This window comes from Procambarus clarkii, chromosome 3 (assembly GCF_040958095.1).
Source record: "Procambarus clarkii isolate CNS0578487 chromosome 3, FALCON_Pclarkii_2.0, whole genome shotgun sequence".
Lineage (NCBI taxonomy): Eukaryota > Metazoa > Arthropoda > Malacostraca > Decapoda > Cambaridae > Procambarus > Procambarus clarkii.
Genome location: NC_091152.1, coordinates 48,167,473 through 48,181,337, shown reverse-complemented (window position 1 = coordinate 48,181,337; position 13,865 = coordinate 48,167,473). Strand labels below are relative to the sequence as shown.

Sequence of the window (13,865 nt, the reverse complement as noted above, 5' to 3'; positions counted from 1 at the left end):
CCCTTACCCATTCATACTCACTCTCTCACTCTTACTCTCATACTCTTACTCTCAATTACTCTTACTCTCAATTACTCTTACTCTCAATCACTCTTACTCCCAATCACTCGTACTCCCAATCACTCCTACTCTCAATCACTCCTACTCACATTCTTACTCTTACTCTTACTCCCAATCACTCTTACTCTCAATCACTCTTATTCTCATTCTTACTCTTACTCTCACTCTTACTCTTACTCCCAATCACTCTTACTCCCAATCACTCTTACTCTCAATCACTCTTACTCTCAATCACTCTTACTCTCAATCACTCTTACTCTCATTCTTACTCTTACTCACTCTTACTCTCAATCACTTATTCTCATTCTTACTCCTACTCCCAATCACTCTTACTCCCAATCACTCTTACTCTCAATCACTCTTACTCTCAATCACTCTTACTCCCAATCACTCTTACTCTCAATCACTTTTACTCTCAATCACTCTTACTCTCAATCACTCTTACTCTCAATCACTCTCAATCACTCTTACTCTCACTCTAACTCTCAATCACGCTTACGCACTATTACTCACTCTTTCTCTCAGTCATCCTTACTCACTCTCATACTCACTCTTACTCTGTCACTCTTACTCTCTGTCACTCTTACTCTCTGTCACTCTTACTCTCTGTCACTCTTACTCTCTGTCACTCTTACTCTCTGTCACTCTTACTCTCTGTCACTCTTACTCTGTCATTCTTACTCTGTCACTCTTACTCACTCTCAGTCACCCTTACCCATTCATACTCACTCTCTCACTCTTACTCTCATACTCTTACTCTCAATTACTCTTACTCTCAATCACTCTTACTCCCAATCACTCCTACTCCCAATCACTCCTACTCTCAATCACTCCTACTCTCATTCTTACTCTTACTCCCAATCACTCTTACTCTCAATCACTCTTATTCTCATTCTTACTCCTACTCTCACTCTTACTCCCAATCACTCTTACTCCCAATCACTCTTACTCTCAATCACTCTTACTCCCAATCACTCTTACTCTCAATCACTCTTACTCTCAATCACTCTTACTCTCAATCACTCTTACTCTCAATCACTCTTACTCTCACTAACTCTCAATCACTCTTACTCTCACTCTAACTCTCAATCACTCTTACTCTCATACTCACCCTTACTCTCAATCACTTTACTCTCACTCTTACTCATTCTGTCACCCTTACTCTCACTCTTACTCACTCTGTCACTCTTACTCACTCTCAGTCACTCTTACTTATACTCACTCTTACTCACACTTACACACTCTCTGGCACTCTCACTCACCTTCAGTCACTCTTACTCACTCTTACCCACTCTCGCTCACTCTTACTCACTCTAGTTAATAAGAACACGCCAATATAAGACAACAAAACGTTTTCAGATTCTTTCTCACCACTTTCCAGCAACTTTTATAATTTATATAAATTATCTTAGGGAATAATACATAAATTATATATTTAAACATGATATTAGTGTTTAGTGGAATGCATAAGGAGTCAAATTGTGTTAAAAAGAGCGATTTTTAGAAAATTTGGAAAACTACTTTTTTCTGTTCATATTATAGCTAAATGGATTTTAAAGGTTTCACTCAGCCAATATATATCATTCACAATTTATTAATGAATTTTACAAAAAAACACCATAAATTTTATATTTAAACATGTAAAAACTATTTGTTTTACATTTGGAAGAAAATAATTGTAGAAAAAACTATTTATAATTAAACCTTTGTGTTTGGATTTTTTGAGTAAAAGTTTCTCAAAGGCTCTCCTGCACCATTCTCAATGCAAATCATTCCCACACCTATGGGAAGAGATAGGCGAACGTTCTGTAGATGATTTGTGTTTGCTAGGACTGGACCTGGTCACCAGGCCAACACTGGACCTGGTCACCAGGCCAACACTGGACCTGGTCACCAGGCCAACACTGGACCTGGTCACCAGGTCAACACTGGACCTGGTCACCAGGCCAAAACTGGACCTGGTCACCAGGCCAACACTGGACCTGGTCACCAGGCCAACACTGGACCTGGTCACCACGCCAACACTGGACCTGGTCACCAGGCCAACACTGGACCAGGCCAACACTGGACCTGGTCACCAGGCCAACACTGGACCTGGTCACCAGGTCAACACTGGACCTGGCCACCCGGCCAACACTGGACCTGGCCACCAGGCCAACACTGGACCTGGTCACCAGGCCAACACTGGACCTGGTCACTAGGCCAACACTGGACCTGGTCACTAGGCAAACACTGGACCTGGTCACTAGGCCAACACTGGACCTGGTCACCAGGCCAACATTGGACCTGGTCACTAGGCCAACACTGGACCTGGTCACCAGGCCAACACTGGACGTGGTCACCAGGCCAACACTGGACCTGGTCACCGGGACCCACACTGGATCTGGTCACCAGGCCAACACTGGACCTGGTCACCAGTCCAACACGTAGGCCAACACTGGACCTGGTCACCAGGTCAACACTGGACCTAGTCACCAGGTCAACACTGGACCTGGCAACCCGGCCAACACTGGACCTGGCCACAGGGCCAACACTGGACCTGGCCACAGGGCCAACACTGGACCTGGCCACCAGGCCAACACTGGACCTGGTCACTAGGCCAACGCTGGACCTGGTCACCAGGCCAACACTGGACCTGGTCACCAGGCCAATACTGGACCTGGTCACTAGGCCAACACTGGACCTGGCCACTATGCCAATACTGGACCTGGTCACCAGGGCCAACACTGGACCTGGTCACCAGGCCAACACTGGACCTGGTCACCAGGGCCAACACTGGACCTGGTCACCAGGCCAACACTGGACCTGGTCACCAGGCCAACACTGGACCTGGCCACCAGGCCAACACTGGACCTGGTCACCAGGCCAACACTGGACCTGGTCACTAGGCCAACACTGGACCTGGTCACCAGGCCAACACTGGACCTGGCCACAAGGCCAACACTGGACCTGGTCACCAGGCCAACACTGGACCTGGTCACCAGGCCAACACTGGACCTGGCCACCCGGCCAACACTGGACCTGGCCACAGGGCCAACACTGGACCTGGTCACCAGGTCAACACTGGACCTGGCAACCCGGCCAACACTGGACCTAGCCACAGGGCCAACACTGGCCCTGGCCACCAGGCCAACACTGGACCTGGTCACTAGGCCAACACTGGACCTGGTCACCTGGCCAACACTGGACGTGGCCACCAGGCCAACACTGGACCTGGTCACCAGGCCAACACTTGACCTGGTCATCAGGCCAACACTGGACCTGGTCACCAGGTCAACACTGGACCTGGTCACCAGGCCAACACTGGACCTGGCCACCAGGCCAACACTGGACCTGGTCACCAGGCCAACACTGGACCTGATCACCAGGCCAACACTGGACCTGGCCACACGGCCAACACTGGACCTGATCACCAGGCCAACACTGGACCTGGCCACCAGGCCAACACTGGACCTGGTCACTAGGCCAAAACTGGACCTGGTCACCTGGCCAACACTGGACCTGGCCATCAGGCCAACACTGGACCTGGTCACCAGGCCAACACTGGACCTGGCCACCCGGCCAACACTGGACCTGGTCACCAGGCCAACACTGGACCTGGCCACCAGGCCAACACTGGACCTGGCCACCCGGCCAACACTGAACCTGGTCACCAGGCCAACACTGGACCTGGTCACCAGGCCAACACTGGACCTGGTCACCAGGCCAACACTGGACCTGGCCACCAGGCCAACACTGGACCTGGTAACCAGGCCAACACTGGACCTGGCCACCAGGCCAACACTGGACCTGGTCACTAGGCCAACACTGGACCTGGTCACTAGGCCAACACTGGACCTGGTCACCATGCCAACACTAAACCTGGTCACCAGGCCAACACTGGACCTGGTCACAAGGCCAACACTGGATCAGGCCACAGGGCCAACACTGGACCTGGTCACCAGGCCAACACTGGACCTGGTCACTAGGCCAACACTGGACCTGGTCACCAGGCCAACACTGGACCTGGTCACCAGGCCAACACTGGACCTGGCCACCAGGCCAACACTGGACCTGGCCACCAGGCCAACACTGGACCTGGTCACTACGCCAACACTGGACCTGGCCACCAGGCCAACACTGGACCTGGTCACCAGGCCATCACTGGACCTGCAGTCACCAGGCCAACACTGGACCTGGTCACAGGGCCAACACTGGAACTGGCCACCAGGCCAACACTGGACCTGGCCACGAGGCCAACACTGGACCTGGCCACAGGGCCAACACTGGAGCTGGTCACCAGGCCAACACTGGACCTGGCCACCAGGCCAACACTGGACCTGGTCACAGGGCCAACACTGGACCTGGTCACCAGGCCAACACTGGACCTGGTCACCAGGCCAACACTGGACCTGGTCACAGGGCCAACACTGGACCTGGCCACCAGGCCAACACTGGACCTGGCCACCAGGCCAACACTGGACCTGGACACAGGGCCAACACTGGACCTGGTCACCAGGCCAACACTGGACCTGGCCACCAGGCCAACACTGTACCTGGCCACAGGGCCAACACTGGACCTGGTCACCAGGCCAACACTGGACCTGGTCACCAGGCCAACACTGGACCTGGTCACCAGGCCAACACTGGACCTGGTCACCAGGCCAACACTGGACCTGGTCACCAGGCCAACACTGGACCTGGCCACCAGGCCAACACTGGACCTGGCCACAGGGCCAACACTGGACCTGGCCACCAGGCCAACACTGGACCTGGTCACTAGGCCAACGCTGGACCTGGTCACCAGGCCAACACTGGACCTGGTCACCAGGCCAACACTGGACCTGGTCACTAGGCCAAAACTGGACCTGGCCACTATGCCAACACTGGACCTGGTCACCAGGGCCAACACTGGACCTGGTCACCAGGCCAACACTGGACCTGGTCACCAGGCCAACACTGGACCTGGCCACCAGGCCAACACTGGACCTGGTCACCAGGCCAACACTGGACCTGGTCACTAGGCCAACACTGGACCTGGTCACCAGGCCAACACTGGACCTGGCCACCAGGCCAACACTGGACCTGGTCACCAGGCCAACACTGGACCTGGTCACCAGGCCAACACTGGACCTGGCACCCCGGCCAACACTGGACCTGGCCACAGGGCCAACACTGGACCTGGTCACCAGGTCAACACTGGACCTGGCAACCCGGCCAACACTGGACCTGGCCACAGGGCCAACACTGGACCTGGCCACCAGGCCAACACTGGACCTGGTCACTAGGCCAACACTGGACCTGGTCACCAGGCCAACACTGGACCTGGTCACCAGGCCAACACTGGACCTGTCCACCAGGCCAACACTGGACCTGGCCACCAGGCCAACACTTGACCTGGCCACCAGGCCAACACTGGACCTGGCCACCAGGCCAACACTGGACCTGGTCACCAGGCCAACACTTGACCAGGCCAACATTGGACCTGGTCACTAGGCCAACGCTGGACCTGGTCACCAGGCCAACACTGGACCTGGTCACCAGGCCAACACTGGACCTGGTCACCAGGCCAACACTGGACCTGGTCACCAGGCCAACACTGGACCTGGCCACACGGCCAACACTGGACCTGGTCACCAGGCCAACACTGGATCTGGTCACTAGGCCAAAACTGGACCTGGTCACCAGGCCAAAACTGGACCTGGCCATCAGGCCAACACTGGACCTGGTCACCAGGCCAACACTGGACCTGGCCACCCGGCCAACACTGGACCTGGTCACCAGGCCAACACTGGACCTGGCCACCAGGCCAACACTGGACCTGGCCACCAGGCCAACACTCTACCTGGTCACCAGGCCAACACTGGACCTGGTCACCAGGCCAACACTGGACCTGGTCACCAGGCCAACACTGGACCTGGCCACCAGGCCAACACTGGACCTGGTCACCAGGCCAACACTGGACCTGGCCACCAGGCCAACACTGGACCTGGTCACTAGGCCAACACTGGACCTGGTCACTAGGCCAACACTGGACCTGGTCACCAGGCCAACACTGGACCTGGTCACCAGGCCAACACTGGACCTGGTCACAAGGCAAACACTGGATCAGGCCACAGGGCCAACACTGGACCTGGTCACCAGGCCAACACTGGACCTGGTCACTAGGCCAACACTGGACCTGGTCACCAGGCCAACACTGGACCTGGCCACCAGGCCAACACTGGACCTGGCCACCAGGCCAACACTGGACCTGGCCACCAGGCCAACACTGGACCTGGCCACCAGGCCAACACTGGACCTGGCCACCAGGCCAACACTGGACCTGGTCACTAGGCCAACGCTGGACCTGGTCACCAGGCCAACACTGGACCTGGTCACCAGGCCAACACTGGACCTGGTCACTAGGCCAAAACTGGACCTGGCCACTATGCCAACACTGGACCTGGTCACCAGGGCCAACACTGGACCTGGTCACCAGGCCAACACTGGACCTGGTCACCAGGCCAACACTGGACCTGGCCACCAGGCCAACACTGGACCTGGTCACCAGGCCAACGCTGGACCTGGTCACTAGGCCAACACTGGACCTGGTCACCAGGCCAACACTGGACCTGGTCACCAGGCCAACACTGGACCTGGCCACCAGGCCAACACTGGACCTGGTCACCAGGCCAACACTGGACCTGGTCACTAGGCCAACACTGGACCTGGTCACCAGGCCAACACTGGACCTGGCCACTAGGCCAACACTGGACCTGGTCACCAGGCCAACACTGGACCTGGTCACCAGGCCAACACTGGACCTGGCACCCCGGCCAACGCTGGACCTGGCCTCAGGGCCAACACTGGACCTGGTCACCAGGTCAACACTGGACCTGGCAACCCGGCCAACACTGGACCTGGCCACAGGGCCAACACTGGACCTGGCCACCAGGCCAACACTGGACCTGGTCACTAGGCCAACACTGGACCTGGTCACCAGGCCAACACTGGACCTGGCTACCAGGCCAACACTGGACCTGGGCACCAGGCCAACATTTGACCTGGTCACCAGGCCAACACTGGACCTGGTCACCAGGTCAACACTGGACCTGGTCACCAGGCCAACACTGGACCTGGCCACCAGGCCAACACTGGACCTGGCCACCAGGCCAACACTTGACCTGGCCACCAGGCCAACACTGGACCTGGCCACCAGGCCAACACTGGACCTGGTCACCAGGCCAACACTTGACCTGGCCACCAGGCCAACACTGGACCTGGTCACTAGGCCAACGCTGGACCTGGTCACCAGGCCAACACTGGACCTGGTCACCAGGCCAACACTGGACCTGGTCACCAGGCCAACACTGGACCTGGTCACCAGGCCAACACTGGACCTGGCCACACGGCCAACACTGGACCTGGTCACCAGGCCAACACTGGACCTGGTCACTAGGCCAAAACTGGACCTGGTCACCAGGCCAAAACTGGACCTGGCCATCAGGCCAACACTGGACCTGGTCACCAGGCCAACACTGGACCTGGCCACCCGGCCAACACTGGACCTGGTCACCAGGCCAACACTGGACCTGGCCACCAGGCCAACACTGGACCTGGCCACCAGGCCAACACTGTACCTGGTCACCAGGCCAACACTGGACCTGGTCACCAGGCCAACACTGGACCTGGTCACCAGGCCAACACTGGACCTGGCCACCAGGCCAACACTGGACCTGGTCACCAGGCCAACACTGGACCTGGCCACCAGGCCAACACTGGACCTGGTCACTAGGCCAACACTGGACCTGGTCACTAGGCCAACACTGGACCTGGTCACCAGGCCAACACTGGACCTGGTCACCAGGCCAACACTGGACCTGGTCACAAGGCCAACACTGGATCAGGCCACAGGGCCAACACTGGACCTGGTCACCAGGCCAACACTGGACCTGGTCACTAGGCCAACACTGGACCTGGTCACCAGGCCAACACTGGACCTGGCCACCAGGCCAACACTGGACCTGGCCACCAGGCCAACACTGGACCTGGCCACCAGGCCAACACTGGACCTGGCCACCAGGCCAACACTGGACCTGGCCACCAGGCCAACACTGGACCTGGTCACTAGGCCAACACTGGACCTGGCCACCAGGCCAACACTGGACCTGGCCACCAGGCCAACACTGGACCTGGCCACAGGGCCAACACTGGACCTGGTCACTAGGCCAACACTGGACCTGGCCACCAGGCCAACACTGGACCTGGCCACCAGGCCAACACTGGACCTGGCCACAGGGCCAACACTGGACCTGGCCACCAGGCCAACACTGGACCTGGCCACCAGGCCAACACTGGACCTGGTCACTAGGCCAACACTGGACCTGGCCACCAGGCCAACACTGGACCTGGTCACCAGGCCAACACTGGACCTGCAGTCACCAGGCCAACACTGGACCTGGTCACAGGGCCAACACTGGACCTGGCCACCAGGCCAACACTGGACCTGGCCACCAGGCCAACACTGGACCTGGACACAGGGCCAACACTGGACCTGGTCACCAGGCCAACACTGGACCTGGCCACCAGGCCAACACTGGACCTGGCCACAGGGCCAACACTGGACCTGGTCACCAGGCCAACACTGGACCTGGTCACCAGGCCAACACTGGACCTGTTCACCAGGCCAACACTGGACCTGGTCACCAGGCCAACACTGGACCTGGTCACCAGGCCAACACTGGACCTGGCCACCAGGCCAACACTGGACCTGGCCACCAGGCCAACACTGGACCTGGTCACCAGGCCAACACTGGACCTGGTCACCAGGCCAACACTGGACCTGGTCACCAGGCCAACACTGGACCTGGCCACCAGGCCAACACTGAACCTGGTCACCAGGCCAACACTGGACCTGGCCACAGGGCCAACACTGGACCTGGTCACCAGGCCAACACTGGACCTGGCCACCAGGCCAACACTGGACCTGGTCACCAGGCCAACACTGGACCTGGTCACCAGGCCAACACTGGACCTGGTCACTAGGCCAACACTGGACCTGGTCACCAGGCCAACACTGGACCTGGTCACCAGGTTAACACTGGACCTGGTCACTAGGCCAACACTGGACCTGGTCACCAGGCAAACACTGGACCTGGTCACCAGGCCAACACTGGACCTGGTCACTAGGCCAACACTGGACCTTGTCACCAGGCCAACACTGGACCTGGTCACCAGGCCAACACTGGACCTGGTCACCAGGCCAACACTGGACCTGGCCACCAGGCCAACACTGAACCTGGCCACCAGGCCAACACTGGACCTGGCCACCAGGCCAACACTGAACCTGGCCACCAGGCCAACACTGGACCTGGTCACCAGGCCAACACTGGACCTGGTCACTAGGCCAACACTGGACCTGGTCACCAGGTCAACAATGGACCTGGTCACCAAATATCTTTCAAGTTCATTCAAGTTAAAATCAGACATTTTCTTTCTTCAAATGTTAATATTTGGTTATACTCCTGGTTATATCTCCTGCTAAACAGGATATATTCCTGCCCAAATGCTACATAATAGGATGTTCTCCACCCCCCCCCCTCATGCTCGAACAGATTTCAATTGTCCCAAAATCTTGTTTAATAAAGTGTTTCTCGCATCTCGCGCCTTAGAGTCCAACCACTTGGGCTGGACGGTAGAGCGACGGTCTCGCCTCATGCAGGTCGGCGTTCAGTCCCCGACCGTCCACCAAGTAGTTGGGACACCGTTCCTTCCCTCCGTCCCATCCCAAATCCTTATCTTGACCCCTTCCCAGTGCTATATACTAGTAATGGCTTGGTGCTTTTCCCTGATAATTCCCTCCCTGGCCCCAGCTACGATACATTTCGTTATTTATATCGTTCAACAAACGGCTGTCTGATCTCTATTACCTGCATGTGAACAAATTATTTCATTATTCGTTTAATATGGTTCTTGGCGGCGGATATATATAACATGTTTAACGATAGAATATTAATGATAATAATTTACTCCACATGTTTACAGACACAACATTTCCTGTTTATCATTGATTGTTCATGAAAACTTGGGAAGGAAGTTTAGAAATTTTGCTTTGCAAGAATATTGTTGAGCCTATACTGAGTGTGACACAGTGTAAAAAGTCCAACTTAGCGTCATCAGCGGCAGAACGAAAGGGAGGGAATGGTCTAGTGAGATCCAGCATTCTGATTGGCTGACCGAGGCTGTGAGGGATATCCAGCATTCTGATTGGCTGACCGAGGCGGTGAGCGGGACAGTTAACTGGCCGTACCTAGCGTGCTACCTTCATATATATGACTGACTGTTGATATATGTGTGTGTGACTGGCTATTGATATATATGCCTGGCACTTGTGGATGTGTTTATTGTTCAAGTTCTCCTACGTCTAAGAACAGATATCCACTGATATCTTACTGTCACAATATCTGTCAAATATGTGTCACTATGTGGCCCAAATACCTGAGCAAGGGGGGGGGGGGGAGTGCTGCCCTTTCTGACGACCCCAACAGGTCACCTGCGCTATGCTACCATGTACCTCAGCATTTCATCATAGTTGGAACATACTAAGCTGTGTTAATACAATGCTTCAAACGTCAGTCACGAAACTCGCTGAGAATAATTAATTTCAAGAGTTTCTGAGATTTTTCAAACAATATATCTATCGAATTCAGTCCTAAATATGAGTAAAGTTCATTTGAAAATAAATGGGTTATGTCCATGAATGATTTGCAGAGTCTACTCTTTTAACATTTATGAAATCATTTCAAATATCATGTTCTCTTACGTGTAAGTCCAATATCATGTTATTTTTCGTGCAAGTCCAATATCATGTTTTCTTGCATGCAAAGTCCAATATCATGTTCTCTTACATGCAAGTCCAATATCATGCTATCTTTTTACGTGCAAGTCCAATATCATGCTCTCTTATGTGCAAGTCCAATATCATGTTCTCTTACGTGAAAGTCCAACACGTTAGTTTCATGACCTGTTTGAAAACTTCACCTGTGAATTCCTGATTAATGAATACTAATACTAAAATTCTTATAAGTATGATTAACATTACACAGATCTGAGAGAGATCCTTGCTAATATATGTGAACAGGAATGGCTTAATAATATTTTCCAAAAGAGTTAAATATTCCTCCTGTCCTAGCTAAAGAGTTAGCAGTCAGCTCTGATATCTCGTATTTAGTTGTCAATGTTTCTCAATACACTGAGGAATACTGATCCGGAATGCCCTAATTACCATTGATGAGATGAAAAGAACTTTAGAAGTTTCCTATGCTCATAATACTTCAAGAAATTAATTTGAATGAAAACATTCACAGACTATTATCTGAAGGCAATTGGTGTTTGTGGAGATTGAGTGACCGTTGATGGATCCTTGTTGTTTGTGCATTGTTAAACATTCTGAAAGATGTTTCTGTCTTGCCAATATATCGAGATCATTGAATTCTTTTCTTTCATAGTTGTTTTGTTTGGTGTCGAGAGAGTTCTTCGCGAGCACGATGGCTGTGTTCTAATTCCTGGGGTATATCGCGACCTGTAATTACTTTACAATGCAGGTTTGGTCACTATTCTCTAGTTATAACCTTTCCGGACTCTCCTCCGTTTTGCGGGTCGTTGAAAACAAGTTCCCATGAAAGATTTTAGTAGGTGGGATTATGGGACATTCCCATAGTGTTTATTATGGTATTGTAGAAAAAAAACTGAAACCTGGATTCTGTGTGATCATCGGCCAGAGACAAGCACCCACACGCAGGCTGGTGTTAGTCTGCAGTAATGTGTATCTGAAGTCTGCTGACCTGTAACTTTCCGGGAGACTCAGAACACTAATAAGAGCGACGCCTGGGGGGACACGGGTTACTGCTTGGTGCCAAGAGGCTCAGGGACTCTTTTAAATGTGGAATTTGCACTTTAAGTTCTTGAAGAAGTTGGGGCAAGAACTTGGTAGACAAACCAGTGACGAAAGAGCAGCCAATGTCATGTTCTAGCGCCTCAGTGACGTGATCCAGAGAGGGAATGTCTGCTGCTTCGTGAGTACGCTCCCAACCCTAGCAGAAGATGAGCTGGTGTCAACACTGATTAATTTCTAAGTTATTTGTTATAAGAACTTGACTCACTTACAATTATGAAAAAGCACTTTACAAAATGTTGACATGTCATAAATTGTAAATAAAAGCAAAAGGAACCCTGAAACCTACGCTTACCTAGGCGTAAGTCAATAAGAACACTTAAAAATAAATTGTGGACCGTGGACCTGCAGGGTATATGCTGTGGACCTGCTGGGTATATGCTGTGGACCTGCTGGGTATATGCTGTGGACCTGCTGGGTATAGGCTGTGGACCTGCTGGGAATATGCTGTGGACCTGCTGGGTATAGGCTGTGGACCTGCTGGGTATAGGCTGTGGACCTGCTGGGTATATGCTGTGGACCTGCTGGGTATAGGCTGTGGACCTGCTGGGTATATGCTGTGGACCTGCTGGGTATAGACTGTGGACCTGCTGGGTATAGGCTGTGGAACTGTTGGGTATATGCTGTGGACCTGCTGGGTATAGACTGTGGACCTGCTGGGTATAGGCTGTGGACCAACTGGGTATAGGCTGTGGACCTGCTGGGTATAGGCTGTGGACCTGCTGGGTACAGGCTGTGGACCTGCTGGGTATAGGCTGTGTTGGATATTTCCAACATCGAATACAGCATTGTTGTATTCTCATTACTTATTACTAACCATACTTAATATTGTAGTAAGTAAAACTAACAACTCGTAGAATTCTCATGTACTAATAATTCATCTGTGCATTAGGCTAGAATTCTCACGTCACCTGACGCCAGTATTGCGTCAGATTTCTTTACAGTAAAACACATTATATTCAATTTGTGTGAGAATTAAATACGATTCTCCATAATTAAAGCATTCTGTATGGCAAATGATTGCAGACGAATGGTTCTCTAACTAAAAGCCGAATAGAGCGTTAAAATTATACCGTCTACCTCGCGGTAGTGTTAACGTCATCAATGAATGCCATGGGGAGACATTAATTCCTCTCCCTTATATATTTACTATTCTTAAATAGTTAAATAATAATATTTCGTTCCTCTAAATAATAAACCCGTCCAGTCTTTAGAGTTTCAAGTGCGAATGCGAGAAATATTAATGTTCAAGACAATAATTTGTGTAATGAACGTCGACTCGGCGTGGGTTGGGGGACGCCATCCTCAGTGGGGAAGTACACGTGGGGAACCGAAGAGAGGCAGACCTGCGCTTAACGTACTCACAAAAGACGCCATTGTCCAGCAAATAGGACACGTGTGTCCATCCACAGATGAAAGCCGCCACTGTGAGGCGTGAACGACCTTGCAGATAGTATCTTCAACTAGTGCTGGTGTTAAATAAGGGACCCCTAGACTTGGTTCCTGACGACACGTGATCAGCCAGCTTGAAACGCATCAATCCAGGATAGGTTCACCGGAGCCTGGGATGTGAAATTACGGCAATCTTAATACTTACACAGTGCCCACAGCTAAGTACCTTTTATTTGATGCATCATTTACAAGTTTATTAATAGCGGGGTGATTGCACGTCACGCGGCGGGATAACACCTAATAACAGGTGATTGGAATTCTATCTGTAGATATCAATAATCTTGAATATGAATTGAGTAGTTAAATCAATTGCTACTGGTAGTTATTTATCTTGCAGCTTGAGAGACGGATTCCTCATGCTGCCTTCTCCATGTTAATCGTGCCATTCGTCAATGTGACAGACTTGGAGATTAAGTGGACTTCCAGAGTTATCTAAAGG

General features: G+C 52.5%; 1 protein-coding gene across 1 annotated transcript in view; it reads right to left on the bottom strand.

Annotated features, from left to right (window-relative positions):
• LOC138369009 (nephrocystin-3-like) overlaps positions 1 to 11,005 on the bottom strand; it is a 30,772-nt gene extending 19,767 nt beyond the window's left edge. The window contains exon 1 of the mRNA XM_069331844.1: positions 10,960 to 11,005. Within this exon, the coding sequence (XP_069187945.1) occupies positions 10,960 to 11,005 (46 nt within the window). The remainder of the gene's footprint in view (positions 1 to 10,959) is intronic.
• Between the last annotated feature and the right edge of the window lie 2,860 nt (positions 11,006 to 13,865).